Source organism: Hordeum vulgare, chromosome 3H, assembly GCF_904849725.1.
Source record: "Hordeum vulgare subsp. vulgare chromosome 3H, MorexV3_pseudomolecules_assembly, whole genome shotgun sequence".
Lineage (NCBI taxonomy): Eukaryota > Viridiplantae > Streptophyta > Magnoliopsida > Poales > Poaceae > Hordeum > Hordeum vulgare.
Genome location: NC_058520.1, coordinates 7,861,072 through 7,881,495, shown reverse-complemented (window position 1 = coordinate 7,881,495; position 20,424 = coordinate 7,861,072). Strand labels below are relative to the sequence as shown.

General features: G+C 45.1%; 2 protein-coding genes across 2 annotated transcripts; both read right to left on the bottom strand.

Annotated features, from left to right (window-relative positions):
- Positions 1 to 56: 56 nt before the first annotated feature.
- On the bottom strand, positions 57 to 1,635 carry LOC123441277 (protein MAO HUZI 4, chloroplastic-like). The gene is made up of 6 exons (XM_045117760.1): positions 1,513 to 1,635; positions 1,251 to 1,416; positions 1,026 to 1,126; positions 799 to 927; positions 572 to 660; positions 57 to 477 (listed from the first exon to the last, which is right to left on the bottom strand). Exons 1-6 carry the CDS (start codon positions 1,633 to 1,635, stop codon positions 339 to 341), a joined length of 747 nt encoding a protein of 248 aa, XP_044973695.1. The 3' UTR covers positions 57 to 338.
- A 442-nt stretch (positions 1,636 to 2,077) lies between these two features.
- LOC123442442 lies at positions 2,078 to 7,710 on the bottom strand. The gene is made up of 10 exons (XM_045118491.1): positions 7,112 to 7,710; positions 6,611 to 6,748; positions 4,444 to 4,635; positions 4,218 to 4,355; positions 4,001 to 4,122; positions 3,512 to 3,653; positions 3,304 to 3,433; positions 3,136 to 3,215; positions 2,917 to 3,048; positions 2,078 to 2,701 (listed from the first exon to the last, which is right to left on the bottom strand). The coding sequence occupies exons 1-10, from the start codon at positions 7,598 to 7,600 to the stop codon at positions 2,408 to 2,410; spliced, it is 1,857 nt and encodes a 618-aa protein (XP_044974426.1). The 5' UTR covers positions 7,601 to 7,710; the 3' UTR covers positions 2,078 to 2,407.
- Positions 7,711 to 20,424: the final 12,714 nt, after the last annotated feature.

Sequence of the window (20,424 nt, the reverse complement as noted above, 5' to 3'; positions counted from 1 at the left end):
TAGATACATCTCTCTAGTATTTGCTTGAACAATTATAACCCAATCCACAGGTGCAGTTCAAGGCAATGTTTTGTTTTCTCACATGTTTGATTCCTTTACATTTGTGTCGGTGTTCATGTGAGACCTGATAAAATTAGTTGTACATTTCTTCGTACCAGGAATCAGATAGCATACAAATCAGTTTCTCAGGCCAATTCCATAGAACGAGTGGAAATAATCAATCTGAAATCTATATGGGACAAATGGTGCATCAAATCAATTTTATTCATATATCTGAATCTCACAATCTGAGCCATCTAAACAAGGTGAGCCTGCCTACACGTAATTGGTGGTCGTCGTCAGTGCGATCGACCTGTGGAACCCGCCAGTACCTTAGTGAGCGCGTGAGCGGCGATCCCGATGGGGCAGAAGAGCAGGCACAGGGAAACCGAATGCCTGGTCTCGATGTTGTTCTTGATGCCATCATGGTACACCTGTCTGCACCACCAGCAAGGAAAGACACAAACATGAGCATCTACCTCCTTACAATCGCATACACCTGAAAAGGGAAACAAAAAATTGCCTGACTGACCTTGCGGCGAAGAGGTCGACGGCAAGGAGGTGGATCCAGGCGGAGGCGACGGTCATCTCGCTCGCAAACATCCTCACAATGCCAGGCAACTACACGTGAGATGGAGGAAGAAAACATGTTACAAATTTTGCCAAGGCACAAGAACATTCAGACACTGCACGATGCTAGTACTGGATTTTAGTATTGCTGCAAGTGTTCAACATTCAGAGAATGTGAGGGCTGCTGACCTCCGGGAGCCAGTACTTGCTGGCGAACATGGCGCGGATGGTGTCGGGGGTCCAGGAGAGGTAGAGCAAGTAGGCGTAGAGGATGCCGAGGGCCACGTAGGGGGCGGTGCTCTCCACTGTGCGCTTAGTCTGCGGCGGCGGCAGCAGGAAGAAGAAGACATGAGTCCGGCCGCTGCGTGTAGTGGGTGAATACTCACTGAATGTTGCGGAAGCAATGGTGGGCTTACGATGTTGGCGTTGGGGGCGGCGATCATGAGCGTGTAGAAGGGGAGCACGGCGACGGTGCCCAGGGTGAAGGCGGAGCTGGCGATCTGGGACGTCGACAGCCCTGCCGGAAGCAAGATTTCAGTCAATCCATCCATGGTGGTCTTGCGAGGCCGTCGCGACCGCCCGCTTGACCGGCTACTGCTGTGAAAGAAAAGAGGAGGGAGAAGTGTGGCGTGGGTGCGTACATGCTCGAGGCCGGAGCAGAGGCGCCCTGCGGCGGGCGGCGCCGGGTCGAGGAGGGGCCGCGGCGAGCTCCGGCCGGAGAGGGAGCGGCGCGCCCCAGGAGCTCGCGCGGAGCTGGCCGGGGGAGACGGCGGCCACGCGCGGCGCCGGCGTCCGCCTGACAACCACCTGCAGCAGCAGCAGCAGCAGCAGCAAGAGATGGAGAGAGAAATCAGAAGAAAGAATTCAGGCGAATGCATGAGGATGGTAGCTGAGATGGCTTACCCGCGTGGTGGGGGAGAGGGCGAGGGCGAGGGCGGTGGGGGAGGCCGCCATTTCTTGCCGGGAGTCGACGAGGTGGTGGAGCTGCCGGGCTCGGGGAAGGGGGGAGGGAAGAGGGGCGGCCATTTGCTCCCCCTCCACCCCATTTGTACTGATTGAGCAGAGGCAAGGCCCCTCCACTGCACTGCCTTACCATCTTGGGCGGTGGCGGGTCCCGTCCGAGTGGGAGTGGGAGTGGGCGGTGGCCACCAGCACCACCGTCCAGTCCAGGTTCATAACTAATTATAGTACTAGTGGTACATCCTCACCTCCGTCGCCGGCAACTGTAGCCATGTTGCGCATGTGCCGACTCCCCGGCCGTCCGCCGTCGCCTCGACACGTGGGCTGCCACCAGAGTCCCGCACGGCTCTGCAACCCAAGGTTAGTTAAAAACAAAGAAGTTCCCTGCAAAAACAAGCAAGAGAAGAACAAACACTCCAAGCCAAGTACGAGTAAAAAAAAAATAGAACCAATATCACACACATATAACAAAATGTATATCACACACAACGAACAGAGATCAGAGATGTAAGTTTCAACAACATTTTATAAAACCAAAACTTGTCTCACAACATCCATCGCGACGGAAGGACTGCTAATTAAAATTAGTCCACAGCACAGCAAAGGTCTCGGGGCCATTTGGCCAGAGACCTTCTCCTCATCATCCTCCTTCGCCGATATATCAGTCTACCGAACAAATTAACTTAGAAAAAAAAAACAACTCCCTGCAAGGTAATAACAACAACTGCGACGAGCTAGTATATCTCTCTCTCTTTGTCTGTCTAGGACCTATCCCTCTCCCCTCTTATTTCTTCCCCTCCTCCCCTCCCCTCTCCAACTCTCAGTATAAACGGTATGTTCAGAAGGACGACAGGTACTCCGACGCCATGCCCTGGAGCTCCGACAGGTACTCCGACGCCACGCCCTGGAGCTCAGACGCCATGCCCTGGAGCTTCTCCAGGTCGGCGGTGAGGTCCAGGTTGGGGGAGAGCATGAAGCCGGCCCCGGCCGCCAGCGCAATCACCAGCAGGCTGCCCTTGAGGCAGGTCGCGCCGCGCGACAGCCTCCCGATGATGGCCTTGCAGTACTTGTCTGCTTCCTTGATGGACGCCTTCTCCTCAGAGTCTTCTGCTTCCTCCAGAGCAGCCTCGTTCTGCAATACAAAACAATGTGCACAAGATTAGAACATATACAGATATATGCAGGGATATATGCTCAGAGTTCAGTAAATACCATCTTGGATCTACAGGTAAATTAGCTTTGCACATTTACATGCTTGAAAAGTGTCAATGCCACACGTCTCATTTTCGCATCACGGCAGATTGAACTACTTTCTACAGTAAAAAAGAATTGTGCACATAAGCTCACCTTAGCCTTGAGGCTCTTCAGAGTTGCTTTAAGAGCTTCAGAGTTTAGCTTGGGAGAGAGCGTCTTCCAGTCAGCAGTGATTTTGCGCAAGACAGCAACACTGGCTTTGATGTTCTCCGCATGAAGCTTGTCCTGGAAACAGAAATTAAAAATTAGTCGCACTCTTCTACTTGTATAGGACAGAACCCTACAAAGGCAAATAAGTTAAAGACTACTCACCCACTGCTTGTAGGAGTCTGGACTCTGAGTCAGGCACCAGACGAACACATCAGTGGCCTCCTTGGCGAGCTCTGCATTATCTGAACATAATAAACCCGGTAAGCTAACTGGAATTTGCCAAACAAAATAAATAAATAACAGGCTCTGTATGGCAGAATGAACACTCACTTTCTTGCATTGCCTTCACAGCCAAAGGCAGAAGCTGCTGTGATGCTTGCTTCACAGCTTTAGAGCCAGGAGTACCAACAAGAGCCAGCTCCTTTATTATAGGGTAGGCTGCTTCAAACCTTTCTGTAGCCTAAAGAGTACAATGCAGGCATTAGAACAATGTCTCGTATTAAACATGCTACAGAAAAGAGATGAGAATTTAACAAACCTTGACACGTGCATTAGGCACAGGAAATGTGCATCTCATAAAGAGATCCAAGGTTCCAGCAGGAACCAGGCGCTCCCCCTTCCTAACTGCGCCATTCAGTAGCATAGCCCGAGCTTTGGAGGCATTGGGGGTAGACAAAAACCTGCACACACAAAATCTAATTAAGCACTTCTGAAGTATAAGAACTCAGATATAATCACATGTTGTTATACACATATTTAGAGTTAATATAGGAACTAAGATATAATAACAAAGTGTTATACACATATTTACAGTTAATATAAGAACTAAGATATAACAACAAAGTGGTATACACATATTACAGTTAATATAAGAACTAAGGTATATCACAAAATGTTATAATACATATTTACAGTTATTAGTATAATAACTAAGAAATAATCAAAAGATGGTATATACATATTTTACAGTCAGTATAAGAACTAAGAAATAATCAAAAAATGGTATATACATGTTTACAAGCTATACCTCTCGAGCAATTGCAAAACGAGGTCTCTGGACTGAGGATTCCCACTTGACTTTGCACATACTGTGGGAAATAGGGAATGAGACCAGCAAAACATTCCCGAGACTAGGTCGCCTTGAGATGCCTATCATATATAATATGAAAACAAATTTGTATAAGAAAATAGAAAATATACAGATTAGGAACTTGGAAATAATTAGCATCATTCAGAATAAATACCTGATTAATAACCCAGGCAATGATGGGAAGCTTTTCCTGTCCAAGATATTTACTGTTCCCCACTAGTTTTGGGGAGAGGCTTATTAATACATCTGGCTTCCTTCTTAAAGTCAAGGCAAGCACAACGAATATTGCAACCTGACAAAAAAATTGTTTGGTTAAAAAATTAAGTCAAAACAATCAACTCAACAAGTAATCACAAGTTCAATGCTGGGATGAATGCTACCTGGGCTTTTGGAGTTTGTTGAACAACCTTCTTCGAGCCCTTAGGTCCAGGTCCAACAGTTGGACCTGACAATTCCGACATGATGCTATCTATACACCACAAAACAAACTCTCCCAATGCATCAGGAGATCTCTGGCTGATCCAATCACTTGCAGTCTTGCAAACTGGCTCAGGAACATGGGACAACGGTACCTGTTTCATACATCAAACAATTAGTAGGCTCATAAGAGAAGAAAAGAAGTGTAAAGCAAGGTATTCCAACTTCTAAATTTCTCAATATAAGGTAAAAAATGGCAAACACATTGATGAAGACGAGCATATAAATATACTAAACAGTTAAAACATCTCCATAATCGGCCTTGTAGCTTAACTCCCTCACCCCGATTCAGATATCCATTTACAGAAATAATATGTACCGACACAAGATGTGAAAACTTTCTGTAACCATCGGTATAAGCAGCTATTGACAAAGGTACAGTATACACTATAGTCATTGTACATTATGATGTAAGAACCTGCCTTCTAAGACAGAATCGTAGGCTATAATAATTTGATGATCTTAAGTAACTTCCTATAGTAGCTTGTCAGGAATTCAGAGATAATACTTGGACAGCCAATGTACGTAGGTAGACCAACCGTTTTGTAAATCATTAAAGACAGTGCTTGAATTAGTACCATTATTGTCGTAATAATAATGAACACTTGACAAAAATAACATGACTGCTACACAAACCACCACTACCGACAATGCATTAATTTCATATATCAACATTGGGCGAAACCTTAAATAACACCACCCTGACATATCTGGAATTCAGACAAGTAATAATAGTCGATACCAAAGTAGAATAACCGTCTTGCGGACCACAGCAGATGATGCTTAAATTCAAACAAGTGCGGCATAATAACACTAAACAGGTAGCATAATCAGCACAACCGTTACTCTAAGCGCCTGGGAAAACAAAATCAGCATAGCCGTTACTTGACCACTACTTAAGATGCATGAATTAATATCAAAATTGGCGCGAAACCTTAAAATTGCACAGCATCCAATTAAGCGCACTTCTATTTCACATGTAACTTTTATGCATAAAGAATTAAAAAGCCTGTAGTGAACTAATGACCATACTGGACACTGGCAGTAATAATGCTAAACAGATAACAAAACCAACATAAACTTTACCCAAACCACTACGATAGATGCATGAGTTAGCATCAAAATTGGCGCGATAAAACCTTAAACTAGACAATTATCCTATTATGCCCAATTTTACTTCACATGTAATCCAAATGCAACACTCATAAGCATATGAAACAAGAAGCCTCTAGTGAACTAGTAACTCACATCAACCATCTTGGACGAATACAAAACAGACAACAAAACAAGCATAAACGTTACTCAGACCACTACTGAGGATGCATGAATTAATATCAACATGAGTCAGCATAGCCATACTATTGAGCACAATTCTGTTTCATGTAAATCAAACGCTACCACTCATATGCATAAAGAAACAAGGGACACTATAGTGAACCAATAACTAACATGGACCATCTTGGACTAATACTAAATAGATAAGGAAAAAAAACAGCATCACCGCTAAGCGCTAATCAACCACTATTGTGGAAGCATGGATTAGCATCAAAACTGGCGCGAAAAAACTGCATAATCATCCTATTAATCGCAATTCGACTTCACATGTAATTCATACACAACAAGACCATCTTGGACATTAGCAGTAATAACACTAAACAGGTAACAAAATCCGTATGACTGTAACTCAAACCACGACTGACAATGCATGGATTAACATTAAAACTGGCGCGAAACCTTAAAAATGCATGAACATCCTATTAAATGCAATTCTGCTTCACATGCAATTCAAATAAAACAGTCGTATGCATACAGAATTAAGAAGCATGTAATTAACTAACAGCTCACGCCAACCATCTTGGACTAACCTTAAACAGGTAAAAAAAATCAGCATAAACCTCACTCAAACCACTACTGACGATGCATGGATCAGTATAAACATTGGCGCGAAACATTAAAACCGCATAACCATCCTTCCTATTAAGCGCAATTCTACTTCACATGTAGTTCAAACACAACATTCATATTCGCATACAGAGAATCAAGGAGCGATGGGATGAACCAGTAACTCACATCAACCATCTTGGGCATGGGCAATTCCTTGAACATCTTGGCCCACGGGAACTGGGCTGCGCTCACGTTTGCAAACGCCCGGCCAAAGTAGTCCGCGAAGCGCATGAGCTGGATGCCCTCCTGGTTCTCATACGAGGCCTGCACAAAACAGAGCAAACAATCAGAATCTAAAAAAAGAAGAGCTGCAACCTTTACAGCATCAGTCCTCACACAGCACAGCACAGTACCAACTAGCAGGCCTTTCTGAGATCCGGTCTTACATCACGGGATCCCGACTTTCTCGACAGCCCATCCGTACCATACCAGAATTATGCATCTTCTATCTAATTACGGAAGTGGTTGGAACAGAACGGTACTATCCCCGGCGAGATCCGACACTAAACCCCGGCCAGATCCGATCCTTGGGAAGGAGACAAAGCCATGATCCGGCCCGGGCCTCGCGAGATCTGGGCCGTGGGGGTGCATTTCGGGGAGCGGGGAGGGATGGGATGGGAGTCATACCGAGATGTCGACGAGGTGCGCGGCGAGGCTGTCGGCGTCGATGAGGGCGGCGGCGTCGGCGACCGTGACCTTGGGCTTCTTCACCTTGGGCTTCTTGGGCTTCTTGGGCGCCTCGGGCGCCTGGGGGCGGGCGGGCCCGTCGTCGTCGGAGCCCTCGTCGGAGGAGCGAGAGCCCCAGGGGACGCGCGCGGCGGCGTCGTCCTCGTCGTCGTAGTAGCCGGCCGCGGCGTCCCTGGCGGCCTGGATCGCGCGGTGGCGCTCCTGCGAGCGCTTGTCGACGCCCTCGAAGACGCTGGGCTTGCCCAGATCGGAGCCGGCCGCGGCGGGGGCGGCCGGGGCGGCGGGCTTGCGGTTGCTGCGCTTGGCGTAGGTCACCTTCTGCCAGCCGTGCGACGGGTCGGCGGGTGCGGCGGAGGAGGATGAGCCGGCGAAGGCGTCCATGGCGGCCGAGGAGGAGCCCGCGGCGAAGGCGACGTCGTCCATTGCCATGAGTCGGCGAGGGGAGAGGGGAGAGCGGAGGCAGAGGCGGAGGCAAGTCGTTGGCTCGGTCTGGTCGGGGTCTGGTTGCGCGCTGGGTTGGGTTGGGTTGGGTTGGGAGGGCGATGCCCGAGGACGGGATTTTATCCTGCGCCGGGGGCGCAATTCGGGAAATCTCTCTCTCTCTCTCTCTCGTGCGCGTGCGTGCGATGCTTCGCCTCCTGCCGATGCCGTCACCTGCGCCGCGCTCCTGAACTCGGACGCCATCCTGGCGAAAAGAATGACTTTTTTGGGGACTTTTAATTGGGTGTGTTAACTTTGCGATATGATATGGCGACCGATGGGTGGATCTGATGACGCGGGTGTACGGACACGTCACTGGCCCCTGTGGATGGATGGATGGATGGGGGGGGGCGAGCTAGCCAGGGCTAGGGGGTGGATCGTGAGAAGGAGATGTTGGCAGGGTTGCTTTTGTAAACACAAGGGGGAAGCAATTATGCGTGTCACCTTTTAGTCCTGGCTGAAGTCTATATTTTATATTTTATATTTTATTTATCTAGTCTTCGAAATCGGGTATGAACCCTAAAGTTTCCGAAACGGACAAACTGGTAGCCATTGTTGTTGATGCTCTTCTGAGCCGGCGGCGCGAGCAGAGCGAGAGAGACGATGGAGAGAGAGTGGCGGGAGAGGAGGAGCGAGACTCTTGTTTTTACGTGGAGAAGGCTACTGATACCGCGTCTAACTGCATGCGCCGACGTTGCATGCTTTTAATCAGGGCGAAGTTTTCCCGCGTGCGGGCGTGGGGAGCGCGAGATGCTGTCGGTTTAAAGGAGAGCGCGCGTGACGTGGAAAGTGGGCCCTTTTTACGTTATCTAAATCTTAAACTATCTTCCAATTTCGTTAGACCCTTTTATGACGCTTTGGATATACACACGACGCACACTCATGAATTTGAGCTTTGTCATGGATGGATCCGACAAAATGTAGTTAATAGTTCCACTCTTTTTAGCATGGCGGTGTTGTTCTTATTCACGAGGGCAACTAGTTATCATGTATCAACTTTATCCACTTTGGTCGGAAGTTGTTGGTGCATGTGGATCGATGTGTCCGATAAGTGTGTGAGAGATAAAATGTAGAGAGTGGTGATATAGAAATAGTGAGCATCTTGTTTTTACTATATGATTACCCCTCTATGGAGTCTAATTGCATGCACTCATGTTGCATACTTTAAATTAGGATGAAGTTTTCCCGCGCACGCATACATAAGGTCTGGGTTACTATCGGTTTAATTAAGCGATGCGGGTGACGTGAAAAGCGAATCTTTTACATTAATTAGATATTAAACTTATCTTTTTGCTATTTTAGTTGTACTATCTTTCAATTGTGTTAAGGGCCTTTATGATGATCTGCATATGCACGGTGCAAACTCGTGAAGTTTTCCCGCGCACATACATAAGGTCTGGGTTACTATCGGTTTAATTAAGCGATGCGGGTGACGTGAAAAGCGGATTTTTTACATTAATTAGATATTAAACTTATCTTTTTGCTATTTTAGTTGTATTATCTTTCAATTGTGTTAAGGGCCTTTATGATGATCTGCATATGCACGGTGCAAACGCGTGAGCGTTAAGTTTGTGGCGGCTGCTACAAATCAGTCGGATGATTTCCTAGAGAAATCATCCGCCTGCCCAGCCGTCAGATCAACGCGCTGGTGGCCACTAGATTCAGCAACGCCATGACAACAGATCAGCTTCAATGCAATTGGGTGCCAGCTTCATTGCAACACACGACGCAACGCAACCATAGCTCCAATGTGGCGTCGACAACATCTGGTGAAGCTTCATTGTAGCTCCGGCGAAGCTGCAACGCAGCAGCTACGGTGTTTGGTGATGCTTCATTACAACTCCGGTGAAGCTCCATTGCAGCGCCACCAACTGCATCGCGCGTTCGGGCCGCCTGTGAAAGACGACAACAACAGCGCACTGCGGCGTCGATGGGTGCTGCAACACAGCATGCGCCGGCACTGGCGACCGTGAATGCAGCGATACGGGTTTAGGCCGCCGACGAGCTCATCTCCTGCTTGCATCAATGGCAGCCGCAGCCATGGCAGGATTGCAGCAGCAGGGTGCCCGATGAGGCAGAGTAGCAGCATGCGGCCGTCGGCGACGGTCCCTCCCGGTTCGTAGGTGTGGTGATTGGTGGTACTCGTCGTGGGTTTGATGGCCTCTCCTCTGCCATTGACGAACAAGAAAGAAAGGGGGAAAAGGAGAAAGCGAGTGGAGAAGAAAGATAGCGAGGAGATAAGGTTGGAGCGGTGGATGGACTGACAGGGACACGTGTTGCACACAGGAGTCGGCTTAAAAGTGAAAGAAATCATACGACTGATTTAAATCGTTTTCCTAAGTTTGTTCATGGGTGAATCCGACAGAAAGTAAACTAGTTTTACTTTCCTTATTTGATGAGGCATTGTTGTTCTTCCCTAGGGCAGCCATTTATCACCCACTAACCATATTGGTTTTGGTGAGAAGCCTGTGGGTGGACGTGAACCGATGTTTGTAGATTACGCAACTACGTTATGCACTTTTATGCATGTGTCGTATGAATTGTGAGCATCAAGTTTTCGGTTGTTGGATCATCCCAAAAATAGCAACTAACTTTAATTTTTGCACCTTAGTGGCATCGTTATTGTTCACGGAGCAACTAGTTATTACTATTAAACCGTGTCACCTTTTGTGAGAGACTGTTGGTGATGCTTGTGGAATACAATTACATTATGGACATTATTATTACTTTGATATACATTCGTTGCAAAATTTATGGGTGTCAAGTTTTTCGTGGGTGAAGCCGACAAATAATCATAACTAGTTTCATTTTCTCTAGCACGGTGACATCATTACTTGCCAACACGGCTCAAAATTGGTGATGTTCTTGCGAGTGCGCGGCGACAGCAAAGCGAGATGAAGAATGATAGGAGAGAAGGAGCGAGCATCTTGTTTTCACATAAAGGTTACCGACACCACGTCTAGCTGCACGCGCCGATGTTGCATACTTATTAATCAGGGTGAAGTTTTCATGGGTGGGGGAAGCGCGAGTTACTATCGGTTTAAGGAAATGGCGCGGGTGGCGTGGAAAGTGGGGGCTTTAACGTTACTTAAATGGTGAACTTGTCATTTCCTTTCTGTTCTACTATCTTATGATGTTTTGGGTATACATACGTTCAAACTCATGGGCGTTAAGTTTTGTCTTGGTGAATCCGACATAAATAGTTTCACATTTTCGAGCATGACGGGAGTTGTTTTTATTCACGAGGGCATCTAATTATCATGTATAACTATATTTGCTCTGGTGAGAAGATGTTGAGTGCACGTAAATAGATGCAATCGATGGATGTGCGTAGGGAGATAGAGCAGACATGATAGAGGAGTGAACCTCTTGTTTTTACTAGAAGACTGCCCATAGGATGTCTATATGTATGCGTCGATGTTACATATTTCCTCCGTCCCATAATACAATATCGTTTTAAACACTACATTAGTGTAAAAAACCTCTTATGGGACAGGGGGAGTAATTTTTGTCAAGGTGAAATTTTCATGCACACAGCGTGTTACTCGCTTTTTAGGAAGCGGTGTGTGTGACCTGAAAACTGGATATTTTATGTCAACCAAAACTTAAGCTTATATCATTTTGATGTTAGTTGTACTATCTTCTAATTATATTACAAGGTTTTATGATGCTTTGGATATTCGTACAACACAAAACATGTATGCGTTTAATTTGTCGTTGGTGAATCCGACAGAAAGTAGTACTCCCTCCGTCACGGTTTAGAAGGCGTGCATACAAATTCTCTAGAACCTAGGTGGTTATTGATTGACTGTAAAATGAGTTGAAAAATAGCATTCACACTACGCATGCATATAGAAGTAGTACAACAGAGTAAATGCAATGCGTCTTAAACCTTGTGTGTTGTGGAAATACACGCAAACTTAATTGTGCCTTATAAACCGTGATGGAGGTAGTAACTAGTTTCACTTTGTTCAACGATGAGACATTGTTGTTGCCCAAAGGGGCAATCAATTATCATGCATTAACCACATTGGCTTTCTTAAAAAGTTGGTGGGTGCACGTGAACCGATGCATGTAGATTACGCAATTGTGTTAATGACTTTATGATGCTCTATGTATGTATGTATCATACAAACCGTGAAAGTCAAATTTTCAGTAATTGAACCATATAAAAAGTAGTACCTGCTTTTATTTTATTTTCAACTCGGCAACATTGTTATTATTCATGAGGGCAAGTAGTTATTACTATTAAACTATGTCACCTTTTGTGGGAGGTTTTTGAATGCATGACAAATGACGATGCTTGGGAATACAATTACGTTATGGGCTTTATGATGAGTTGGATACACATTCTTCGCAAAAAATTGTGTTTGTCTGAGCTTGTCGTGGGTGAAGCTCACAAACAATAATAACTAGTTTCATTTTCTCTAGCACAACGACATCATTAGTTGTGAGACATGGCAACAAGATATCAACATTGACTATGTCGGCTTTGGTGAGAACAATCTGATGTGCGTAGACTCGTTCGCTGATCGCAATTCCTACTATTACTTGATGCGGTGTCAGCCTTGGGATATGTTATATAACAGTAACATATATGAAAATTCTCTAAGTGGGCATTCATATACCATTATTTAACGATAAATCCATTTTCTTTTTCTTTTTGCACGGTAAAAGAAGTCCATTATTGATGTTATAAGTTTCACGAATAACTTTAACCCCCCCCCCCCCCCAACTATGATGTAAGGTATGATTTAACATTGAACTATGAGATCGGCCAGGTCAAGATATGAATTTGATATTCCTTGAACATCGATCTCACTCTAGTTTTAGACTGTGCTTTTTATATTCCAGCATCTTTGGAACAACAACAAAGTTTCATTATTGTGTGACATTCTAAGAATTTAGAATGTGCATAGCTCGCAAAATATGATCATTTACGCGATAAGTAGAAGATGTAATAGTCTTGCAGAAAAATCAGGTTGCAAAACCATTGTGTTCCCCTCGTTCAAGATCCTTCTCCACCTTTTTTCTCAGTTTCAAAGATTTTAAACTAAGTGAATTATGGCTCACGATGGAAGCTGAAAAAGGTGAAACAATTCACGGGTACAAAAACGCTATATTGTAAGAATTAAAATGGCCATCAACCGAGCTAAACCAATTATGTTCTACAACAAAAAGGCAACTTAAATCCCGTTGCCATTTTCGCACAGGTCATAAGTAGTCATACTTGTTAACAAAATTTTGTAGTGTACCAGTTCATACTGTTTTCTACGTCCTTATTTTCCCTAGAATTTAAAAAATTGCACAAGGTACAAAACAGTTTTTTAACCAACCTAGGGACCATTATAAATGGTACTGAATTGTTTAGGGCTGAATTTATAAGGTTTATTTTTTAGGGTTGAATTGTCTAAGAAAGGGTTTGTTCTTTCCTACTCTCTTGACTAAGGCGAACAGGTCAGACCAGTCTACACACCTCCCCGACGTTAACCGTCGCCCCTCGCTCCATGTAGTCATTCTGCTGGCCGAGGGGGAGGGGAGGGGGTTGCGGGGCCCTCATAGTTTTTGGTTCAAAAGTTGCAGATGCATGAATAGTTTAGGGTTTCTCTCTGATCGATGGCGATGAGATGATGGTGACTAGCATGGAATAAAATCTCCTCGTCTGAAACCCTAAGGGAATAGTTTAAGCGTCACATCCATGAAGACTTCCCGGCTATTATTGACAAGGCGAGGCCGACTCCGATAAGGAAGCGACAACATGGACACGTCATCGGCTCATTCTTGTGCAAATAGTGGTTGTTCCTCGTTCAATGGTTTAGAGACCTTGATGTAATATTTTTATATTGTTTGAGATGCTTTATACTTGTGATTTTATGTTAGAACAAGGTGCTTTTCATAAAAGTAGATTTTTTTGGTCTGAGGACTTAGTCTGACTAAGCATAATAATTTGAGGTTGAAAATGATTTTTTGTGCATTTGACAATGGGTACATCTTTCAGATTTTCATGCGAGAGTATTTTCCCCGCTTCACACCTACAAAAATATTGCCCTCACTAAATCGCCCCTAGCACATTAATATTCGAGATTTGCTTTTCTCCCATTAGACATATTACATAGGAAATCAAAAAATATCTAGAAAAACATGGCATGTATAAATGCTAAATCGCACCACTCACACAATCTTTTGGATTTGCATTTTGTAATGATTTTAACGCTTCACATTTATAGTCTAGGAGATCACCAAAGCCTGGTGAGCATTACAAAAAGAATCTTTTGGATTTGCGTTAAAATACTTCTGCCGCTCACAATTTATACAAAGATTACCTTTTATTCACTTGGTTCTAAAAAAAAGGATTTCTTTTTATTAAAATGTTTGATCGGATGACATCCACATCAGATATGCTGCTCATGAATGTACAGCAGGTGGGGGTTGTGCATGTGACAGCCGAGTGTGGTACACGTACTGCGCGCCAGGATGCGGGTGCCGACGTGGTACACTCACTGCGGGTGGGCCCGCCACCTTCGCCCACAGGACGCCGTCAGCCTCAGTCCTGCTCCTCGTGTACTCCGCTCCGTCGACCATCAGAAGGATCTAAATTATGATTAGCATACACTAATCTTGCTCCAAACAAAGCAGCATTATGGCAGTAACTACAGTACATATACATATTACTAAAATTGAGACCTATATGCAGTAGTAACGGAATATCTCCAATTAAGGCAGAGCAATTAAACCGCTCCAAATTTGGCCCGAATTCACTCTACTCCTTTTCATGGCCTCGGGAGTTTTCAGATGGCGGCAGGTCAGCGGTTCTAAATTTGGCAGCGATTTATATATTTTTGCTCTCCCTTTTTTCTCACCCTCGGCCGTTTCTAACTTTGGCAGGGAGTGATTTGGTTCCGTTTTTAGCCATGGACGGACAGGATAGACATGGCCTGCTCCCTGCTGGCACCTTTTGTGGCAGCAGATAGGGACGGCGACGTCATCGCTGGCCTGCGGGCGCGCCACGTGGCACCTGGCCCGTGCCTCGCTGCCACGCGCGTGCTGCGCGGTCCTGGCTTGTCGTTCTTGGGTCGGCCACGCGTTTCGTGTGCCTGCTCTGGTGGGGCCCAGGTCACGGTCGGGCCGGCGCATATGTGGTGACGGGACAGAGTTGTCTCCGGTAGCACGGCCTCGCCTCTGGCGCCCGGGGTCGTGGCCCAGCCCAAACACGATAGCATTTTTTTTTTCATTTCCACTGTTCTGCCCTGTTTCTCTTTCGTTTTTTTCCCTTTGTTTTACTCCGTCTCTTCATCGGTTTATCAGTTTATGTGTTTCTCTAGGGTTTTTTACTTCAGTTCTTCATGTGTTTGGTTTTTAACCGTTTGTTCATCATTTCTTGTGTTTTTTTATGTTTGCGGTTCTTTACATGTTTTTTTTCTGTTTTAGTTTATTCCTTTGCCGGTTTTCCAAGTTTTTCATGGTTCCTTTGCTTGTTCGCCAATTTTATTTATAGTTTTCTTCGGTTTTTTTGTTAGTTCTTTGTGTTTTTTCATCGGGTATTTTGTGTATGTTTTATACACATGCGTGTTTATACAGAATGTACATTTTAAAGCGCGTTCTAACTCGCGACCTAGGCAACGCCCCTTTTGCCTCATCAGCCGGTGCACGACTCATGCATGCTACCACGACGCCTCGAGCCTCCGCCACTCCGCATGTTAATGCTGATAGAGCGATAGGGCGACTCCCCTCCCATAACCACTCATAATGAATTCGCCTTCGCAACAACTTAGCCTTCAGTCGCTGATCGACAACGTTATTCGTTAAGTTTTTTGTGCATCCCGTCGGACGAGCCTCGTCCATGCCTCGACCTTTTGCACCACCTTGCTCGAGATCATCTATCACCCCGACAAAATCTCTCTGCCGGAGAGAAAAAGGGCATCTTTCACGGTTTTCGCCTCGAGACGACGGTGCTTTGACCTGAAAGTATCTTGTTGATTTTTTCTAGGACAAACCACATCCTTTAGGAGAAGAGGGGGGCACGATGCCTAATAGGGCCCCACAAGCTAATAGGGCGCGCTCACCCTCGTGGGCCCGCCCTGTTGGCTTGTGGCCAGCAGGTGGCCTCCCTCTGGTATATTTTTGTCCCAAAAATTCTTATATATTTCATAAAATTCTCCATGAAGTTTCAGATCATTTGGAGTCTAGTGAATTTTCGCATTTTTTTCTTGGTTTTCAGGTCCAGAATTTTAATTCCCGGTAATTTCCCTCTTTATGATATACCTTGTAAATTTAGAAAGAAAAGGCATAAGAATTGTATCATAAACCATAAATAACAATAAAAAATCATGATGCAAAATGGACGTGTCATCTTGTTCCCTACCTTGTCGCTAGGATATAGAGCACCACAAGATTGAACCCACTACAACGCACCCCTCTCACTGAAGATAGATCAACGTAGTTGGCCAAACCAAATCAATAGATCGGAGAAATTTCCAAAGCTATAATAGTCATGCAAATAATAATCATAATAAACTTTAGAGAAGACTCAAGTCTTTTCAATGAATAATCTGAACATAAACCCACAATTCATCGGATCCCAACAAACGCACCGCACAAAGTGATTACATCGAATAAATCATTGTGAAGATGCGATGAATTTTGTATTGAATAACATAGAGACAGAGAAAGCCATCTAGATACTAGTTATGGATCCGCAGGTCTGTGGTAGATGATAACCCACAAGTATAGCGGGTCGCAACATTTTTCGAGGGTAGAGTATTTTACCCAAATTTACTGATTCGACACAAGGGGAGCCAAAGAATATTTGCAAGTATTGACAGTTGAGTTGTCAATTCAACCACACTTAAAGACTAAATATCTCTAGCAGAGTGATCAGTAGCACGATAGTATGATAATTTGATAGCAATAGTAATGGTAGTGGTAACAACAGCAGTTTTGTAGCAGGGGTAGGAGGTCATTGGCGGACGACACAAAGGGGCTAGCTCGCCACTGTTGCCCCTTTCGCGCCCACCACTACTAGTCATTTCTGCAGTAGTGTTGTTGCATCCATGACTACGTGTGAGTACTCCAACACAAAACTACGCGTCCTTAACTACTATCTAGATGGCTTCTTCTCTCTCTATGATCTTCAATACAATGTTTGCCACGATTATCACGATGATCTATTCAATGTAATCCTCTTTTGCGGTGTGTTTGTTAGGATCCCATGAATTGTGGGTTTATGATCAGATTATTCATTGAAAGTAACTGAGTCTCATCTGAATTTTATTATGCATGATTATTATATAATCATATTTATCTCTTATCTATCTGTTTGGTTTGGTCAACTAGATTGATTTATTTTTAACGGGAGTGGTGTGTTATAGTGGGTTCAATCTTATGATGCTCTATATCCCAGTGACAGAAGGGGGTAAGACACGTGTTTGTATTGTTGCTACCAAGGATAAAATGACGGGTCTGAACATATTAGTGGATTTAGTTTGTCTACACCATGTCATCTTACTCCAAGTATTACTCTGTTTGTCAAGAACTTAATACATAGAGAGGTAAGCATAGAAGTGCTCTCGGAGTGGAGTAATGATAGTAGATGCGTGATCATTTTGGTCTACTTGTTTATGGACGTGCATGATGCCTATATACACATAATCATTGTCGTGAATGACATGTCATAACTATGCGTATTCTGTCAATTGCCCAACAATAATTTATGTATACACCGTCTCCTATGTTTGAAATAGAAGTCTCCAGCAAAAACTATGGCCCCTGGATCTACTTAATCATATTAGTAAAAACCAAAGATACCTTGTTGCACTTTTACTTTTATTTACTTATTTTTGCTATTTATATTATCTATCTATTAGAATTAATTCTTGCAATTAACGAGTTCAAGGGGCTTACAGGTCTCTTGCCCATGTTGGGTCCAAGTGTTTGTTTTTGTGTGTGTGGGTGCTCATGGCGAGAATTTGCTTGATTCTCCTATTGGTTCGACAACCTCGATCTCATCGAGGGAAATAGTTATCTCTATTATACTGATTCATCCCTCCTCTTTGGGTGGGGGGGGGGACTCAATACAGTTTACAAGTAGCATTCATCATCGAGATCCTTGCAGGAGTATGGGTGTTTCTCATGCCACCATCAACGATTTTATAGGCAAGGCCGAGATCTCGAAATAAGTGAGTTCTTTTTCCAAGCCGGTCAACTCAAAGTGAATTTTGTTTTCCTTCTTCGTGAATTCATCCTCATCGAATTCTTCCTCAGGACCTTTGTCATCCGAGTCATACCCATCTAGACGCCTAAAACGTAACTCACGATCCATCTCCTTTTGCGCTATATACGCATCCAAGTCACCAACATCAATACCATGAAACTCTTCCTCTACCTCATCCAAATCACCATCAACATCACCATCACCATCCTTTTGAATTACTTCCTCACTAGCAATCACATCAACTTCATTTGGTTGGTTGGTTGGTGGTTGGCTACAAGCATTCGGGGCATACAATCCAACCTCATTTTCTTGGCTAGTTGGTGGTTGGCTACAAGCATTAGGGGCATACAATCCAACCTCGTTTTCTTGGCTAGTTTGTGGTTGGCTATAAGCATTGGAGGCATCAATCAGAATCCTATGCTCAACAAAAGACACACTTGTCCTCTCGGTCATTGGGGAAGAGACAGGCCGGTTCAAGTCAATTGCAAACCGAGGAGGTTCAACCTTGGTGGCAAACAATTCATGTGACTTGTCTTCTGATTGTGCAACTTTTTCCTTGTACACACTCCAATGCAAGTCAGAGGTGATAGGCATACTTTTCAAACGAGATTTGGCTCCAACTCCAACATCATACCTTCCTATTAACTTAACACCATCATTGAGGTCCATTCACTCTAAGACATGTCTCACTTTTGCAACAAACTCATCATAGCTAGGGCTTGTTTAGAAAACAATTGCTTCCTCATCCACGTCGGCATTGTTAGTCAAGAATGTCTCCTTGTCCATATAATGAACATTAACAAATCTCCTCATTTAAAAACAACATAAATGAATTAAACACATCAATGACAATTGTTGGTTGTCAAAAAATTTTTCATTATACCCACATCATATCAACACTAAATTATTAATGATGTTTAAAAAATGACATTAATTAAGATACAGTAATGAATGTCCATTTGCTGACATATTGAATAAAATAAAAATTTTATTGCATACATATTACACAACACATCATCTACTATATACAAACCATCTATATGATCTAACAACTACACATAATCCCTAAAACTAAGAGATCATCTACTAATCTAACATCACCCGATCTTCAATAATGCTTTCAAAATAAGAGGTTATAACAAAAAAAATTGAAGGGATTGGGAAAGAATACCTCAAGGATGTTTGGGGGGCTTAGATCCACAAACTTTGATGAAGAAGGGAGTAGATCAAGGGGAGGGGGGGTGAGGAGGAAGTGGGGAGAGAGAGAGCCAGATGCGTTTCTCTGGTGGAGGAGGAAGAAGAAGTACCGGGTGAAGCGGGCCCGCGCGGCTGATTCACTTACCAGGACCAGATTCCAAAGTCCTCGGCGTGTGGGTGTGAAGACCGGACGCCATGATCCTTGGCGGCTGGCTCTTTGTCACATCAGCCAGTCAACGCAGCTGTCGGTCGAGCGGGCTTCGTACTAGACGGCACGGTCCCTAATATCTTGCGTGCAACCAGACGCCGGATATGATGACGTCACAAAAATAGGTTACATTGAAAAAACAAAGTGAAATCAAATCTTGATTTTGTTTACCATAAAGGTAAAAAAAAAAAAAAAAAAACGCCGGAGTCGGCCGTTTTGAGGCCCCCGGATGTACCTGGATTCTGGGCGGAAGAAGACATCACCGGATGGGATCTGCCCATGAAGCTTCGTGTTGCTTTCCTTCGAGTGGAGAGTGGTGAGAGAGAAGAAAACCTTGTTGCTGTGTTGTGGAGGGAGGGAGGAGGTGAAAAACAAAGGCCGCGCCACCATTCGCCTACGACCCCCGCGTACTCGCACGCAACGCAGATCATGTCAACCGCAACCGCACGCCCGGTCGTCGTCTTGACGGGATTGACAACAGGTCGATCGACGGCGACGTCCACCTAAACGGAATCTGTCGAGCACTAGCCAGCCAGTAGTACTATTCGCCGTCGCCATCCGCGTGGGCGTGGCGGCTGCCATCCGACCGCGACGCCACGGGAGCAGGCGTCGTTCGTTGCCATCTCGTTCCTGGACCGAGGCGAACGGAACGGGAGCGGCCGTCGTGGTTTCAGACTCGGAGCAGAGGAGACGGGTCGGGGAGGAGACTGCATCAGAATGATACCGCTGTGATTGAATTGCGGTGTAGGGTCAGGCTTTGCTCACTCTTCCTCTGCTTTCCGGTGTAGGCCAATTCCAACGCGCAACCCTATTATATCCGTTCACGTCAGTTTAGAGTAAAACGGACACATCAGACGGCCTAGCGCGGGCGCAAACAGACGTTTGTCTGTTTTCTGTCCGTTTTCGACCCAAACTTAATTCGATTTTGAGGCGAAACGGACAATGCGCGGACGTCGTGCAGACGGGCGGGACCGGCGCGCTTGTCCTCCCCTGGCCTGCCCGTCGGTGGCATAAAGCATCACAACCTTCCCGCCCCCGCGCTCCATTCCATTTCATTTCCCCCCAAAACCCTTACACGCCCTGCCCTCCCCTCCGCCCGCGACCTTCCCGCCATGGCCGATCCCCCATCAAATTTCGGCGACCCGACCGTCGTCCCGG

Excerpts from the sequence above, each read along its gene's own strand:
- LOC123441277 (XM_045117760.1), bottom strand. The coding sequence starts at position 1,635 with ATGGCCGCCCCTCTTCCCTCCCCCCTTCCCCGAGCCCGGCAGCTCCAC. Across the intron at positions 1,417-1,512 it reads CCCTCTCCCCCACCACGCGG|GTGGTTGTCAGGCGGACGCC; the intron begins GTAAGCCATCTC and ends CTGCTGCTGCAG. Across the intron at positions 928-1,025 it reads CCGCCCCCAACGCCAACATC|ACTAAGCGCACAGTGGAGAG; the intron begins GTAAGCCCACCA and ends CCGCCGCCGCAG.
- LOC123442442 (XM_045118491.1), bottom strand. The coding sequence starts at position 7,600 with ATGGCAATGGACGACGTCGCCTTCGCCGCGGGCTCCTCCTCGGCCGCC. Across the intron at positions 3,654-4,000 it reads GTTTTGCAATTGCTCGAGAG|GTTTTTGTCTACCCCCAATG; the intron begins GTATAGCTTGTA and ends TTGTGTGTGCAG. Across the intron at positions 2,702-2,916 it reads TGAAGAGCCTCAAGGCTAAG|AACGAGGCTGCTCTGGAGGA; the intron begins GTGAGCTTATGT and ends TTTGTATTGCAG.